General features: G+C 39.9%; 2 protein-coding genes across 2 annotated transcripts; one reads left to right on the forward strand and one right to left on the reverse strand.

Annotated features, from left to right (window-relative positions):
* Positions 1-504: 504 nt before the first annotated feature.
* On the reverse strand, positions 505-8620 carry armc1 (armadillo repeat containing 1). The gene is made up of 7 exons (XM_085362384.1): positions 8420-8620; positions 7237-7442; positions 6631-6722; positions 4403-4595; positions 3766-3882; positions 3327-3401; positions 505-2734 (listed from the first exon to the last, which is right to left on the reverse strand). Exons 2-7 carry the CDS (start codon positions 7396-7398, stop codon positions 2543-2545), a joined length of 831 nt encoding a protein of 276 aa, XP_085218510.1. The 5' UTR covers positions 7399-7442; positions 8420-8620; the 3' UTR covers positions 505-2542.
* A 350-nt stretch (positions 8621-8970) lies between these two features.
* Positions 8971-14068, forward strand: mtfr1 (mitochondrial fission regulator 1). Its single transcript, XM_085362385.1, has 8 exons — positions 8971-9033; positions 9642-9748; positions 9908-10006; positions 10686-10819; positions 10930-11165; positions 11379-11622; positions 12736-12916; positions 13924-14068. Exons 2-8 carry the CDS (start codon positions 9713-9715, stop codon positions 13969-13971), a joined length of 978 nt encoding a protein of 325 aa, XP_085218511.1. The 5' UTR covers positions 8971-9033; positions 9642-9712; the 3' UTR covers positions 13972-14068.
* The last annotated feature ends 3743 nt before the right edge of the window (positions 14069-17811 follow it).

The following is a 17811-nucleotide window of genomic DNA, read 5'->3' on the forward strand; positions in this document are numbered from 1 at the left end:
CATTTCACATTTCTTTCATTTTCAGGATATTTTCCAATAAACAAACAAAGCATTAGTATAAATTATAGCCTCAGAAGACTAAAGTTTTCTGTCAACATTAACATAAAAATGTTATTTTAGGTCACTGTTCATGCAGATGATACAGCAGATAAGTGAAGGCCTTCTCTACAGCTTGGCACAGCATTTCATTGGAGGCTCAGCAGTAGCCACATCAGCAGTAGTAGCAGCAGCAGCAGTGGCTTCAGGGCCTCCAGCTGGGGTTGGCTGCTGCCTCTGCCTGCCTACCAGCACTGAGGCTTTTGGGGGGGGGGTAGAGTTGTGGGCAGGATTGCCCTGGGGCACGTCGCTCATGCACCAGTAAAGAAAACTGAAATTCTGTGCTAGGAATGCTTGCTGCCCTAAGCGATTTGATTTCACAAAGTGAGGTCTGGAGCGCTGGTGTGAGCACTGCACATGGCAAGAAGAGGAGTGCAGGTGATAGGTCAACGAAATCTGTTACAAAATGAATAAATAAATAAAAACTCAGCAGACAAAATTTGATTTGTACCTTTATCATTATTTGCATTAACAGTGTGTGGAATTCTACATTTTGAAGATCTGCATACATTATACGGTACTACATCTGCTGACAGTGGATGTCTGTACACATGAAGTTACATGTCTGAGGACTCAGTGGTTCTCTGTCAACCGTACAGCTGTGGCAACTCTAAAATTAAAAAGAATTTACACTTCGATCAACACATACGGACAATTCTGAACATTGTTCAAGTATTTCTTCCCAGTATGAGCCCAGACAGAAAACGTTAGAACAAAACCGCACATGGAGGTTTGTGAAAACGGACACGTTAATGATGCGACTTTAATACTGCTCACAAGTCTTGTTTTTTAGCTCACACCTTCTTGTTCAAAAATGTTGATTTATAGGCTGTTGTTGAACTACATTAAACACATAAGTGATTATTGCTTTTCCAGAGGGTTTACGGTTCATCAGTTGAGGTTATTCAGTTCGAATCCTTGCCGTTCATCTCTTTGCCACCTACGCTCCATCAAAAGAATAAAAGACAGGATGCTCGAATATATCAAAACAGAGTGATTTAGTTTTAAGGGTTAATTTCTCTTTTAAAGCTCACTAAGAGGATTAGTGTTAACCGTCTGAACCTCATAATCCAACTTAAAACCATTATTACTAAAACTCAAAAAATCCTTCACATGTATCGGATTTTAGGGAATCAGTCGCCATTTACAATACATACATAACCATACCTTTCTTACACTACTGCTCCTATGCCAGCGTTACTAAATCCTCTATATGGATGTGTGTGTGTGTGTGTGTGTGTGTGTGTGTGTGTGTGTGCGCGCATGTTTTGTTGAGCATGCACCAGCATGATCCTTGCTTTAAGGACACTGCTGGCTAAACTGAAAACTAACCTTATCATCAGGAGCCGCTAAAATACTGTAAAAAATGTCAGTGGAAGTACAGGTAACACTGGAAGCATTTGACAAACACACAGCTAATGGGTTTGTCTTCACCGTGCTGATACACGGTTCCACTAAAAGCTGAAAGCAAACGTAGCCTAAAGTCGACAGACACTGCAGGGCTCGCGGTTGAACACTCCTTCTGATTAGAAGACCAGAAAAGTCCTGGTTTCAGACACAAACAAAGACATCGAGGGCTTGTTCGTTAATCAGCCAACAGGCCGGTTAGTTGTTCCTCCAGAGTGCAATGCAGTCTAATACATCTGAGTCAATGTGTCCTCTTGCTGGTGTCTATTTACTATTTCTACTGAAGTGACGTCCCTTAGTGGGCAGAAAGCCGGGGGAGGGGGCAGCTGCTGCCAGCAAACAACAAACATTAAACATGCTCGGAGCTCTCAAATAGTTTGAATGAGTGATGAATAAATAATAATTACAGTGAAATGTCAAAGAAGGCACACACAATAACCAAGGAGGTCAGCATCAGGCAAATTGGCACAGAAGTGTAAAAACATGCTTTAAAAACAAAAGAAAAATGGAGGGAGAGGCAGAAATTACATTATTAGGAAATTACAGGATAAAAATATGAAAAATATGTGTTAATGGGACTATGACTGGAATTAGACATCAGGGGGAAAAAAATCATGCACAAAAAAAAGAGATCACTATTTTCAAGATACACAAAAATCGCCTCAAAAAATTAAAATAAACCTGCTGCAACCCAGTCGACGCAGCGAGACACACTCCCAGAAAGCTATTTGGTTTCATTCAGTCCTCTGGCTATGTCTTTTAATTACATATGCAGCTAGTATATAGTTGTGCACATACAGCCAGTAGTGGGATGTGTAGCTCGTAATAGATGTACGCAAATTATTGCAGGCTTCACCTGACAGTCCAGCTCTTGCTGCACACGTGTGGCTGGGCTCTATGTGCTTTGGAGCTGGGAGTCTAGACTAGTGTAGGGCTGTGAGGCAGGCTGGAGCCTGGAAGGAGGCTGAGAGATGCTAAGTCTGCAGCTGGATGGTACCTTTGACAAAATAGGGAACAAAGAGCAGATCACGCGAAGCTGTCACCAGTAGAAAGAGCGTGACAGGAAGTTGGCAGCCGTACTGAGCCAGCCCATGCCGTCAGTGATAGATCCTACACGTGTGACAGCTTTGTCCTGCTCCTGGGAGGGACTCTCGTCCTCAGGCAGGTAGTCTGGGATGTCTGTGTTTTCCTCGACCACCACCGCTGAATCCTCCTGGAATGGCACCACCAGCTGCACACAGTCAGGGGTGGGAATCAAAAAAGTGAATAAAGTGCTTTTTTAAGCAAATACATAAGATTAGGTGGGTTAGCATAAAGCTCAACTGTTTGGCAACAGAGTCTAAAACCACAGTTTAGGTTCAAATACAGCAGTGAGACAGGTCTGACCCCTGCTGGCTGCACGGTAAACTGCTACTTTCTTGTAATTACTAAAGCAATAATCACTCAAAATATTTATAGGGTAATAGCTTATTTTTTATAGAGTTGGTAAATTTATGCTCTTTGAATGTGGGCCACTGAAGAATGGGGACTATTTGCTGTAAAAGGTGCAACAAGGACTAGTCATGTCTTTGGCAAAAAGCAAACTAGCCTACAGGCTGAGGCAGAGATGTGACTAGCTAATCATGTCAGTGTGAATAAGTCTCAGCCACAGGCAGGGGGATAGACTCCCTGTACACAGATAAACACAACATACATCGAGCACACTGACCTATCAGCTGGAGGCTTCAAGGGGGAAATCAGTTTTATATAAAGGAGTTTAATGTAAACAGTGCGAGTCTAACATTGCTTTGATTCCCACATCTAAGCACTCCGGTCCTCTTTACCTCTCCTCCATCCTCTGTCTTCACCACCTGCTGAGCCATCAGTACTTTGGTGGAGTTAATGGCCGTTCCCAACGCCTAGGAGAAGAAAATGCATTTCATTTCAAAAACAGTATGCAACGTGATGATACTACTGGGTCAGCTAACCTGTGCACAAGTGCATCTGGTACCAGTATCAACATGAAATATTTGCCATCCAACAAATGTGATTACTTATATGTGACTTGTTAAGATATGTTCTGATTTAATATGCTAGGAATGACAACTATTTTATATTTAAAATACCAATTTTAAAAACCACTTCCAAGACTGTTAATGATAAAACACGAATCATCCATAAATTAATACATGCTTTCCAAATGAAACTGGTATTAGCCTTAAAGTCAAAATATGTGTCCCTGAACCCTAAAAGAGATTTTCTGTGTCCGGACAGACATTTTACCTCAGCTTTAAGGTCAGAGCGGATCCTGACCACACATCTCTTAACAGCCATCTGGAAGGTAAAACTAATGACTCCTCGAATCTTCAGCAAGGCCTCCTCACACAGGCTCCTTCGAGTCTGAAAGCAGGAAGGGACACAGTGACCATTAGGAACAGAAAGAAGAAGAAATTCTCTCTTAGATATACATTTATAAGCTTGAAAATGTGATTTTGTTCAATTTTAACTAAATATTTTAATGATAAAATAATAAACTGCTATTTAAAACTCACTTTTGGGAAACAAATTATAGATTTTTAGTCTCTAGCTTCAACAGCGTTGTGTGTTTCTGCTAAGGAGACAGAGAAGCAGCCCATCAGAGGCCGTCTGTCTGCTGTAATGTAATCGGGCTAGGTGAAAGCTTCCTGGGGAGCAGCATTCAGCTTCAGGCTCAATGTCCTGCTGTTCAGAGGCTGACATTTACAACCTGACCCCTCTGCCCTCTTATCATGTGCCAGATAGACACCCTTATGATGTTTGGCAAACACTGTGATTATGGCAGCAGCAAACATGAGACTCTTGTGCACTGTGGACATTTGGTATGTGTCTGGACCTGACAGAAGCCTGACGATACGCTGTGTTAAGACTTCAATGGACTTACAGAATCGTCCAGTCCATCGATGTGCAGCACGACAGTTTTGGCCCTCTTGTTGTTGGAGCCCAGGAAGAAATGGGCTTTGCGCCGGCAGGAGGCGGCAGCTGCCTCGGCCTTCTCAGCCTCTTCTTTACCAGCTGACTGCAAAATCTCATAGATCTCTGAGGCCAGCAGTTTGGTCTCCCCAGGTGAGGTGCTCCTTCAGTGACAAAAAGTACATGTACAGATGAGTTACTAGCCCACCTGTGAAGTTTTTGTCAAAAAATTCCCAAGTGCATTTTAATAGTGCAAAAAGGATTTCCAACATAGTTTCCAATTATATTAATTTTAGAAAGCATAAATTATTCTGAAACTACCTGATAAGTCTCTGGATGTCTTTTTAAGTACATCTGTACTGAAAATAAAGGTGCAAAAGATGAAGTAATTCTGATGCAAAGAATAAATCAGCTAATTTAGGCTTGTGAAAATGACAATTAACGTGAATGAAAGTAGAAACGGTATTGCCAAAGCCTGCATGACTCTGTAGGAAGTGTGAACTGACTCATAAAACTGAAATTAATTAAGAGCTGCAACAGACAGAAATCTAGAGAATTAAACATTTGAAAGTAAGTAGCCCCTTGCAGGTATCCAAATTCGGTATGAAAGCCTCTAACAAGCAAAGTATATACGGTGGGTTTCATGCACTGCTTAATAATCATCACATCAAGATCTATGTGTAGCTGAAGTCTTTCATTACATGTTTGATGTTTTTAATAGTCTGAGTCTAAAGTCCACTAATAACAGTCAGATAGAAATATGTTGAAGTCACTAGTTGTTATTGTTTTTTTGGGGGGTTTTTTTTTTTGGTAATGCCAAAACTATGTTACGCAGGTTTAATTCTAAGCTTTGTAAGCATCCCCATTGTCCTGATTCTGGAAATTAACAGGCACCCACATTCACAGGAAGCCTTTAAAGGTAACTCCTCTTTGCATCGCTCTATTCCAAAATTGTTTGTGCAGCTATTTAGTGCAACTAAAGACAATGTTGCCATTATAGACACAACAACTGAAACACAAGTTAATTATGCCTATTCTGCACTGCCGTCAGATTTGCTACTGTCCATTTTGCAAAAATCTCACAGCAAAGCATAATATTTCACGGGCAGCAGCTTTTTGCAAGAAATTCATGTGAGGTCAGGAGCCATTGTTGTGCCAGAATTTATATTTTATGAGGGATCCTGGGTTACTCCCGCAGGCTATATTGCTTCATGTGTCACCAAGTCATCACTCCTTCCATATTAACCGCATATGACATTAGCTGTCTGGCACTGCCACCCTCTGGGAGCCTGACGGTCCACAGAGCTGTGCCACACATTCCTAACGCAGCTCTGCAGAAGCCTTCCAGCAAACAAAACACTCTTATGAGTAAATTCATTAAATATACTTAATAATAATCACTGAAGAAAATGAGGCTACCTGAGAGCTTAATGACTTAAGGGTTTAAAAATCACATTCACACCCATTTTGTACAACAATGCTAGACACTTCCCTTTAGCCATGTGTTCCCACTCTGTCCAGCTACGATCGACCTCCACTCAAAGTCAGCATGACTGGGCTCAGAACCTTGCTTCTGTTCCTGCAGGGCTACTGTTCATGCCAACACCTACAAGCTGGAGTGACTGGCTTACTTTACGGTTAGCATGAGCTATTGCCACAGGTGCTTCTAGACACTCAATCAGATAAAAGCAGTTGTCTCTCTTAAAAATGACATGTTTATGATCATGTTTTTAAAAGCAGATCTCATTATATGCAATGTTCTTCTAAAGCTTTTAAAGGACAGTCAACACAAAAAATTAAAATTACCATGTCTGCAAGATATTCTACTTACTGCAAAACAAAACAAGTGCTAATATACGCCTACATCAATTAGCACATGCACAAAGAGAACTTTCAGAGACGACAAAATGGATTTAAATCTGTAACGTGCAAAACTGCATTTTAAGCCTTTGTCACCCTATTCTAGTTCAACTTTCATCACACATTCATCCTGACATGGCAAACAGAAGGACATCAGCCTGCCTGGAAAATTCTGCAGCGTGGCAAACACTGTCCATGCAAAACAATAAAAAAAAAAAAAAACATGTTAAAGGTTTCATGTAAAGAAAATGCACTGTGAGCATGTGTGTCCGTGCTCTGTGTGTGTGTTTGCGTGTGTGTGTGTGTGTGTGTGTGTGTGTGATGGGAACATGGACTTGCTTCTGCATGACATTCTGCAAACTCAGCATCATGCCCAGTTCGCCCTTCATCTTCTCTCTGTTGGCTCGACATTCTGCCAGGTAGCGCACGGCCTGCAAGGACAAGGGCAGCTGTTATCTATTTGGCCATAAAAGCTGAAAGACGCTTTGTGATATTAAAAGAAAGAAAAAGAAAAAAAGGCACGACTTTAAAAGGGGCATGCATGTGCAAACATTAAATGTTACATAACCGATATAAATACAAATGTACTGCCTTTGTGTTTACCGGGTAACCGAAAAAAGTAGTTATATAAAGCCACTTCAAATGTGTGCACACAATGTGAACGAATGGCTATAGAGGAAGTCGTGAAGGGTGGCTATGTAAAGCATAGTGTTTACACCACATCAAACAGCAGATGTCCCTATTGTGCAGTGTTTCCAAATATGGACCTTTTTTCTTTTTTTCTTTGATACTGCGCCATGTGCAAGCTTGTGACTGAATGTTACACACAGGTGGAAAACATGCCCTTTAAACTGTCACTGAAACCTGTTCTGACACTGCAGGACAGCAGGGGAGGTTTTCCCTTACAAACCAAGTGCTTTGTGTTTTATGTGACCACATACTTACCAATAGTGCAGAGTAGACAACCTGTGGATTTGGATGGTCCAAAAAGAGGATAAGACCTGGCAGACAGCCTTGGTCTTCTACTATGGCTCTTCGGTTCAAGGGGTCTGCGGCAAGATCCCGCAACTGGTTCACCACAGTCAGTGCATCCATCTCTGCACTCATGGTGCTTCTTGTCTCGATGCCACACACATTAAAACAGTCTCTTCCTAAAATAAAACGATAGAATATTTTAGAAAGCGTATGTTGAACAACTCAGAGAAGCAGCTAATTTTAGTTTTTAAAAGACCTTTTCTAATTGAAATCTAATTTTCACATCTTTTACAATTTGGTAACATGCTCAAAGATATTCGGTTTGGGATCATTTAAAGCCAAGCTCAAAGCAGTGAATGTTGTTGACAGTGTGGCCTTGCACTAGACTAACTCTCTGAATAATTTCTTGCCCATTAACTAGGGAGGGACCTTAGATCATGTGATTCTTCTGTTGTTGCACAGAGAACAACAAAAAACATTTGGTGATGCTCTTTCCAGACTTGCAGCTAAAAACATCTATATTACACAGGTAAACGAACAATCTATTAATTTGGACCTATAATATAATTTTATATATATCACTTTAATTTTTATTAGCTTTATTGAATGTATTCATTTTGCTAGTCATATTTCGTTGATCTCTTCGTTCACGTTTTTATTTTAAAGTGTATAAAAGTCTATACAGCTTTATTTTTTTGCATCCAAGTCACTTGTAAATATTTATAACTTGATGTCTTTAGAAAACAAAGTTGGGTTGATTGTAAATCTTACACCGTTTAAACTAACTTGCTGCAAACCTATGTTAATGGTACAATTTCTAATAATGTTATGCGTTGGCGGCAAGTTCTAACTACTAAACACTATATCAGCAATAATATGTGTAAAACGTACAGTGCAATCTGACTGAGAAGTGGATTATAACTACACAGCTAGACATGTATGATAGTTGTCATACTATCTGAAGATCGAGTAGTTTAGCGTTGTATGAGGCACTTGAACCAGTACTTTAATTTGCGCTAACCCAAATACAGATGCTCCTTTCAGTGAAAAGACACTTTCTACGACCCCTAACCTCACCTCAAATCACGCCCTGTGAGACGGTCCGGGCTATGCTAGCTAGGCTAGCAGGCATTACTTGACAATTGGAGCATACCTTCCTGTCAGTTTTCGTGGAAACCAAGAGACAATTCCCCGTGACTTCGGCTACGACGGATTCAAAGACTGCGCAACCACAAAAATCCTACGTTACAAACAGCTAACCCCAAAACAAGAGAAACGAAATTATTTCAGTAACGCCAGGCCTGCGCCTCTATCTCCCCTTTGCCTGTTTAGCTAGCAGCTGTGCACTGCACTGTGTTTGTGTTTTGTGGCGAGCAAATGGGGTACAGCTGTTTCTTCATAAAGGACATCCCATTTTTCCACCAGGATCCCAACAGTTTAACTGTGACATAGCTCCGTCGGGAAATGTAGGGAACTATAACGAACGTCCACATATTTGCTAGCATGTGGTTGGATGGTCTAGTAGAATGGACTGTCGTGATAGCAAATCACGAGACAGATATGTTTTAGAGTTCAATGCTAATTGGTGACTTTCTTTGCCAATCAATTATAATAACCAATCGTGAGGTTAATCTACGTAATCGTTTTTTTCAATTGGCTCAAAATGCATTCCATAGGTCCTACTATGTTAGCCACTATCTGCTGTCCATGTCCGTCGTGTTGACAAGGTGGAAAAATTGAGAAAGTTATTCTACAAGCGCAAGTCCGGTAAGTTGGAATGGAAGTAAGGCACATACTGATCTTTGGATGTGAATACAATATAAAACACGTGGTGATAACTGTCTCGGGTAAGTTATAAATTATTATAAATGTGTGTTTCTAGGTCAAATCCTTATAAAATTCATCGGATTGTATTAGCTAGCCAGCTGCTATCATTAGCCGGTTAGCATAAATGCCCGCTAAAGTTGAGACTCACTCATTTAGCTTAATCATACACTCTATAAAAACGTTGGTCTGTGTTAAGCTCAGAGCGCTTGTTCCCACGCTTATCCTGTTTCGGTAATAAGAGAAGGAAAATTTGTGGCTTATTAATGTTATATAGAAAGGGAAACATATAAATATTCATATCAGTGAGGATTTACAATGTAAGAGCAGCCAAATTGCAAAAAGAAAAAACACATTGTAAATTTTAGGGAAAAAAAGATCGTTTCTAATTTTTAACATAGCAGAGATTTATTAATTTTTTGTTCCAGAGCATCTTAACGCTGTTATACTGTAGATCCACAAAGTTCTTCCAGTGCGGTTGTTGGTTTAAAGTGTTGTGTTTGATGGTGGTTGAAACTGACTTTCTCACTCTTGTTTTGTATTTCTTCTAGATGACTGGTTGGTGATGATGATGTTGATGTTGGCACGTGTGCCAGTGTACCCTTGAAACGCACCGACAAGAATGAGCAAAGAGTATGCAAGGATGGAAATGGACCTGGTATGTGAAAAATTAGATTAAACACAGATATTTGTTGTTAGTCAGGTGACGGTTCCACATTGACTGAGCTGTATTTAGTTGAATAATAACTTGGCTGTACCCAGTTAAGTTATTATTCAATTGCTTTGAATTGAATTATTATTGCTTTTTCTGTTTCAGGCTTTTGGATCAGTGAAGCCTTATGGGTCCTCGAGAAGTATTGTGAGGAGAATTGGTACAAGTCTCCCGATTAAACCCTGTCCCAGGGTAAATTTTCAGGTGAGGCCAAGTTACTCTCATTAGAGCTTTTTAGTTTTGTCTTATTTAAGGCAAATTAGAATTGAAAGTTTTTTTTCTTTTTCTTTTAAGACAATGACATGTTGTCTCTCTTATGAGTCATTCCTTTCTCTTCATCTGTTTTCACGCACGTCTCTCCTACCTGCTGGAGTCACTGCCATGTGACAAAATCACATGTCCTCTTCAACTTTTGTTTACCTCTGCTCATCTGACTGTTTTCATTTTAGAACCATAAACAGTTTGGGTGAAGGGATATTTGATTACCGCTCGAACACTGACTTTAACCTTTAAGAATTTGATTACCATTTTAAAAATGTTAAAAACTGGCTCGCTGTTCTTCACTTTCCTTCAACTCTGTGCTTTTCTCTTCTTTTCTTCTGTCTCCAGCTACCCTCCGTAGCTATGAGGAATGCAGTATGTCTGCTGTAGGTCAGTTGGTTCAGCAACCTTCAACAACCTTGAGCTGACTAATTCCTACTGAGCTACCTGAACCTTTGATTAACAATGTGTAGATGCTTTTCCTCTAAACTAACCTTATTTTTACTGAATGATTTTCTAACATTAGTTGTTGTATGTGTGCCTGGTGTGCTATCATCAGGCTTTTTTTTTTTTTTTTTTTTTTCCCTCTAAGCATTTTTTTTAAATCCTCCTCCTCTGATAGCTTTATCCATACCATGATGAAGCTGGTGTCTTGATTGGCAGCAGGAGGCAGAACTGCCTGGTGGCCACTCTGGCTGATGTTGCATGGATCGACAGGGATGAGGATGATGAAGACGACTACTTTAGCAGGCCGAGGTAAGACTATAGTCTGTAGAAAGATATCTCTGAATCAGGCTGAAGACTTAAGCGCTTGTAAAGAGTTACTAGAAGCAGACAGTTTTATTTCAAATCTGCAATGGAAACAGGTCGGGGATCCCACCAGGACTCATGTTTCGAGCCCAGCGGCCTCACCCTCGCAGAAGTCGCCTAAACCGCCAGAACTCTCTACCCAGTATGCATCATGGAGCTTTGGATTCACAGGCGTCAGCTGCTGCCAACAACGAAGCCATTCAGAAGATCAGTGCGCTGGAGACTGAGCTTGCAAAACTCAGGGCTCAAATTGCACAAATTGTTCTGGCTCAAGAAAAGAGTGCACAGCCAGGTACTGCTTAACAATTCTGTTACAAATTTTTTTAAATTGTATTTAAATTTTTTGCAACATACTAAATGACTGTATAGTCTCTTATTTTTCTCTTCATATTTAACTGTAATAATGGAAATGTCCCTCTAGATGGCAGCAGAGTGTCACATGGCGTATACTCTATTTTCTTTCTTTTTTCCTCTTTCTTTTGTGTTACATTTGCTACTACCACAGGGGCACCTCCTCCCCCTCTACCCTGTGGCAACCTGCCACCTCCCCCACCACCTCCACCACCTCCCCCTCTTCCACCCCCACCCGCAAGTCTGCAGCGGACATTTTCGGCCATTGAACTAATAAAAGAGCGTAGAGGGAAGAAGACATGCGGCCAGACAGTTTTGGAGTCAAGACCTGCCGAAATCCCCAGCATGCTCGATGTCCTAAAGGACATGAACAAAGTCAAGCTGCGATCAGTGAAAAGGTAGGCCTCTGCTTAAGACATGAATGAGATACATTTGGAAGTGATGAAAAGTGGCCAGTGAAGTGTTTCTGAGGTGTTTGAAATCTCATTAGTGAATGCAAGTGCTAAGGGCCTTTCACACCAGACGCACAAAATCCAGGCGTATCTTTTGTGCATTAAAAATATTGTTCGGATTCACCTTTTGTTAATGCAACAGTTCACACCGGCAATATAATTTCACTTTTCTCATTTAGAAAACTTGATTTATTTATTCAAGATGAATCTCCATTAAGTCATTGACTTCATGCATTACTTCAAATTCAACTTCATGTTATCAGACACATAGTGTCGTCTTCTGTTTTATTAAGCCGCTGCTACTCAAGATTTTTTTATCACGCTACATTCCTATGTAGTGCCAGAGCTACTGCATGCCCATATTACAGTATTGTGTGCTTTGGTCAGGCTGTTGGAAAACTGATATGTGTAATCACATTGAGAAAAGTTAAAAAAGAAAAAAAAAATAGGGGTGGTAGATGTTGTTTGCCAAAAAATGGGTCATTTTTGCCCGTTGCTAGGTGGTTGCTAGGCATGTAGTGGCTAGGCTATTGTAGTGAAATTAAAACAATGGGATGCTTTCCTCAGGTGTTTTTAGGTGCATAAAGGCTAAAAACACGTCACTGTTGCTAGGCGGTTTCCAGGCTTCATAATACAGAAAGCATAATTCAACTAATTCAATCAAATTAGATGATGTTATCATGAAAATAATGCAAGGTGTTGTAGGGCCGTAAACGTTAAGATCCTCTTAGCATGTTGCTAGGCAACGTGATGACGTTCTCATTGTACTATAGTGATAGTAGCGCCCATGTTTATATGTTCCCTATTTCATCCTAGATCAGTGGACTAATCTTGATGAGGTTTTGCATAAACATTGCCTAGAGCACCTGTGTGACGTACACAAATATTTTATACAAATCCCACGATATGGCACAATAAAATGTATGATGGCGTACCTGTCTGCCAGGTTTGCTTGTTGATAATTTTTGGAGGAGTTCACAGAGAAAGAATCAAACACTCAGTGATTTGGTGCGTTACAGTAACATTGGTAAATGCCCCATCACCTGTGTGTGTTTACAGTCGTCTGGTAGAAGATGATGCCAAAACAAAGTCCAAGGAGCCGGCAGATGCTGCATCTCTCATCGCCGAAGCCTTGAAGCGCAAGTTTGCTCATCGTCATCGAAACGACAGTGAACGAGATGACACGGAAGAATTCAAAATTCCTGTCATAGAAGCGAAGCCTCAAAAAGAAACCATTCCGGTGAGAAATGTTGATGTATTATAAGGAGGCTTATATTAATTGAAAAAAAACAAAACAAACAAAAAAACAACTTTTATTATCGAGAATAAGTGAACTCAACACCCCAGATGGTCTGTTACTCAGAACCATGCATGAAGTTGTTCTTCAGAACAGTTTGTAAAAGGCCTGCCTTGTCAGAGAATATTTGGCAGGTGTTTGGATGAACCATCTATCACAGGCTGACGTCAGTAAATCAAATCTGTAAATTACAGAACAGAGTGGTGAGGAGAAAACAAATCTCAGAAAACGTGTAACTCGCTGTGGAGTTCTCAAAGTTTTGTATTTTGGAATTAGCTTTTAACTTTTTGTTTTTAAATGAGTTCAGTTGTGTCCACAGTGGGTTTGCTTGTTATTTTCACTGTTAGTCTTTTGAAATGTTACTGTATTTGGCAACTATGTTTTCCAAGTTGACAAAATCACATCATTTTTTTTTTTTTTTTTTGTTTAGAATTTTTCTCATTTTTATTTTAGTAAATTGCGATTTAAAAAAAATAAAAATAAAAATTATATTCAGTTTTAGTCTTTAGTTTACTTTCAGTTAACTATGATAATGTTTACCAGCCTGTGTAGTTAGCGTGTTGGAAAACCACTCCTGCTGTTTTTATAAGTATGAATGGAAAAAAAATGTTTCATCAAACCTGAAACATCCTTTAACTTCAACCATACTGACCTGATGTTTCTCTAAAGGATGCTGATCGGTCAACACTAATTGGTTCAGCTACAAGTGAACAATTTGAAGCAGAACCACAAGCTGATTTTTATAAAAGGGCAAAAAAAAACTTAGCGGTTTACAAAAAAGATGAGTAAAATATTTAAAACTCCGTGTTTGTAGATGTCAGTTCAGATGGCACAGATATAATTTTTAAGAAGCATTTCAGGATCTTAATTCATTCTTTTGTCATGCAGTTGTTTAAGTGCTCTGCAGATTTCTCATGCACTTAATTCTGCTGTGTTCTGTTTTTCCACAGTTTGGGCAGCACATGTTGAAAGCAACTGGAAAAAGAAAGTTGGTCTGAACAGACAATGTAAGCCTAAGGTCCAGATGTTCTGTAGGTGCATTGAAATTCCTTTTTATCTAATCTGTTTCTTTGGAAGGACAAGGGATTTTTGCCGGAATACGACCTCAAGTCTCACCAGTCATCCTGACTGATTTTGCACTTTTCTAACTTATATTAACCTCTTTCTTTTAAAGACGTTTTATTGTAATTTGTTGTCGTTGAACTGAAGGTCTTAATTTTTGTGTTCAGTCTGTCTCGAGTGAAAGTTGATTTTATTATTGAAACTTTGGGTTTTGTTAAACCTGCGCCTCAGCAGGGCTGATCAGCTTCCTATCTTTTAAGGCTGCATAAAAGCTGAAGAGTTCATAGAAAAGGAAGATTTTATGACTTGTGCACTTTGTTGCCTGACGTTTAGACTACTTTATGATTAGGATCTGTTTATATTTTGGTTTAAGTGAATAATTTAGTTTTTAACACTTAATTATGGCTTAGATTCGTCTCAGTGTAAATTAATGTGTTATCAGTCAGGTTTCAGTGACGCTGGATAATATTTCATCTTCTTCCCAAGTTGCCAGTTTTGCTTTTAGCTGGTTCACAATTATGCATATGTTTTTCTGTGTGATTCGCCTTTAAGAACCAAAGATATTTCACTGAAGCCCTTCAGGATTTCGCCTTTCAATACCAAATTTTGCATTTCATGTCCCTTTTTTTTGTCTTTTTGAAATTAACTGCTGCTGGATACTTAAAGGTACTGGGACACATGCAGCGTTTTGTTTCTACCTCTGCTAGGAAACACTCTCGTAGATTCAAAGTTCAGCAACAACACTAAAGAAACACTACGCTGACACGATACTGCGAAGCTCTGTATTGACAGCATGTTTTAACAAATGTACCCAAAGTCATTAGTATTGCATAAATCCTGCTTTCGTGTAGAGGTTCATCACATTTCCAAGTCTGGATTGGATTCAGAGGCATTCAAGGTTTTTAGGAAGTGTTTTGTTTAATTAAGGAATGCACATTGTTACTATTTGTGACTATTATGTATGCCATGTAATTGCTGCTGAACATCAGCTGGATTGTCTTTCATGGGGAAAGTGGAGTGGATACGTCAGTAGTAATTGTTTTTGTTGAAGTTGTCTTACATAAAAGTTAATTTATCAAACTAATAAATAAAATGTCTATCCTGACCTGTTTTGTTGTCATTTTTGCTGAAGTTGTGAGTTGAAGAAATTATATGATGTTTTGGTCATTTTGAGGTTTTTATCTGAAAATCCATCATTGTGTGATTTCAGATTAAATAATAGACTTAAAACAAACAGTCAACCTGGAAACCGACTGAACATTTTATAAACCTATTATTGTTCAGCTGCTTAACAAATATCTAATCAGCTGTTCACATGGACGAAACCACAAAATCCCATTTACTTCCTCTAAAACTTGCATCTCTGCATGCAGTGTACCCTTAAACAGCCTGCCCTTCTATAAATTTCAGCTTCCATTCAAACTGTTTTTGATGTAACTTATAGGTAATTTTTACATGCATTTTACATATTTAACTGATATTGCGCACTCACTAACCGCTTCAGTAGAAAAACCTGTTCAACTTCTTGCTAATGCAAATCTACAGAAAAGCCAAACACCTGCCAAAAATTTAGTGCACTCGTAGAGATAGGCGAGATGACCTGCTGAAGTTCAGAATGAGGAAGAAAGATGATATAAATTATTTGTAATATGGCACGACTGAAACTGCTGATCCACTGGGATTTTCTCACAAAGCCATCTCTAGGGTTTAGAATGAATGGTTAGAAAATAAGGAAATATCTATCAGCAGTTGTCAGAGGAGAATGTGCAGACTGCTGCAAGCTGATACGAAGGCAACAGTAACTCAAGTAGCCACTTGGCACAACCAAGGTATGCAGAAAAGCGTCTCTGAATATTCGACTTGTTGACCCTTGAAGCACATGGGCTACAGCGGCAGAAGACCACACCGGGTTTCACTCCTGTCGGAACAGGAAACTAAGGATAAATTTGTGTAAAAAAAATTGGTCAGTAGAAGATTGGGAAAATGTTGCCTGGTCTTTGTGATGCATTCAGGGGTCAGAACTGGGTTTAAACAACATGAAAGCGTGGATCCACCATGCCTTGTATCAAAGGTCCAGGCTGCTGCTAGTGGTGTAATGATGTGGGGGATAATTTCTTGGTACACTTTCTGAGCATTGTTTAAACAGCACATCCTACCCAAGTATCATTGCTGACCACGTCCCTCTACGACCACAGTGTACCCATCGTCTTGTGTTGGCTTCCAGCAGGATAACACACCATGTACAAAGCTCATATCATAAACTGCCTTCTTGAACATGACAATGAGTTTACTGTCCTCGAATCGCTCCCATAGTCACTAGATCTCAATGCAACAGAGCAGCTTTGGGATAGTGAAGCAGCAGATTCACAGCTACAGTGTGACGACATGAGGTCAACGTGGACCAAAATGTCTGAGGAATCTTTCCAGTACCTTGTTGAATATATGCTATGAAGAATATGAAGGCAAAAAGGGGTCGTAACCCAGTAGCAGCAAGTTGTACCTCTAAAAAGAGCTCGAGTGGGCCTACTGGTTTCACAGTTTGCCAGTATCGACGTGATTATTAACTGGTGTAAAACTCAAGCATTTGTCAACAACGGGTTTTATTATTCAAATTGTAACTGCAACAGGCATGTATCAAAAAGGTCAATACAGCAAAGCCTTTACAAAATCTGGCTTGACACTGAAGTCTTCCCAAAAAATGGCTGTCGCAACAAATTGTAAACAGTTTTTGTCAACAGTCTTACAGCACTTAACAGCAAAATACAAATCAGCTAAAGTAAGAAAAAAAGCACCTGTTATCTTTCAAAATGTATAAACACAAACACAACTTGTGGCACTATACAGAATCAAAGTAGACAAACCAAACACGAAGAAATGGAATGTTCAAATTCACTCGACAATTTTGTTTCCGCACAAAAGAAGAAGAAAAGAAAAGATAGCTGGAGTTGTTCCTCGCAACAAAAAGGCAAAGGGATCGGACAGTGCATCAAAAGACAAGCACGCCATGCAGTTGATGGGAACAGGAGTTGGTTTGGTCACTTAGCATAGTTTGTGCATAGTTGTAAGGCATCAGTCGAGCAGTCCTTTAGGTTTCATGTGGCTGTGAGACATTCTGAGGAGAGGGAGACTCCTTAGTTAGATCCTAACCACCCAATAATAATAATAATAAAAACTTGCATTATCCTCCTCCCCTTTTACAAAAAAGAAATAAATTTTTAAAACAAAAAAAACCCAAAAAAACGTCTGCAAACCCTGAGCAAGTCGAGTTGCGTGGAGTTGACTTCCAGGTGAGATGCATGTGCGGTGACTAACCACCCTCCAGTCTGGCAGGGAAGGTTCCCACCCACCCTCACCCCACTGCCCCAAGTTTAACCAGGACTGGATGATGTGGAAACATCAGAAAGAGACTATTTCCTATAATACCTTCACAGGATGTCTTGGAAACAAAGCTGCTCATCGAACGCCGCTGTTATTCGGGAGTGCAGGAACACATGGTAGAACAGGTGGAGTCATTTATGGCATCTGTTGTGTCTGAATAAGGTTCTGCTCATGGCTTTGACAGGGGGTGGGGGGTGGGGGTAACAGTTCAAAATGAGTGGTTTCTTCACATCTGTGCTTCGAAGGCAAATGTGGGGCCGACGTGATTCGTTTCAGTTCGACGGAAAGATACAAAACAAACAAGACGCGTAAACAGTCTTCGTAGAGGCAGCAAAAGGACTGGGCTTGTCACATTTTTTTTTTCTGTTGTTTTTTTTTTTTTACATGAGGAAGAATCT

This window comes from Diplotaxodon limnothrissa, linkage group LG9 (assembly GCF_057381915.1).
Source record: "Diplotaxodon limnothrissa isolate DT_005_m linkage group LG9, D_limnothrissa_male_GT1.1, whole genome shotgun sequence".
NCBI lineage: Eukaryota > Metazoa > Chordata > Actinopteri > Cichliformes > Cichlidae > Diplotaxodon > Diplotaxodon limnothrissa.

Bases quoted from the DNA above. Each gene is read 5' to 3' on its own strand.
- armc1 (XM_085362384.1), bottom strand. From the start codon at position 7,398: ATGAGTGCAGAGATGGATGCACTGACTGTGGTGAACCAGTTGCGGGAT. The intron at 6,723-7,236 runs GTAAGTATGTGG...TTGTCCTTGCAG, and splicing joins TTGTCTACTCTGCACTATTG to GCCGTGCGCTACCTGGCAGA. The intron at 3,402-3,765 runs GTAAAATGTCTG...TTCTTCTCCTAG, and splicing joins GCTCTGACCTTAAAGCTGAG to GCGTTGGGAACGGCCATTAA.
- mtfr1 (XM_085362385.1), top strand. From the start codon at position 9,713: ATGAGCAAAGAGTATGCAAGGATGGAAATGGACCTG. The intron at 10,820-10,929 runs GTAAGACTATAG...CAATGGAAACAG, and splicing joins GACTACTTTAGCAGGCCGAG to GTCGGGGATCCCACCAGGAC. The intron at 11,623-12,735 runs GTAGGCCTCTGC...GTGTGTTTACAG, and splicing joins AAGCTGCGATCAGTGAAAAG to TCGTCTGGTAGAAGATGATG.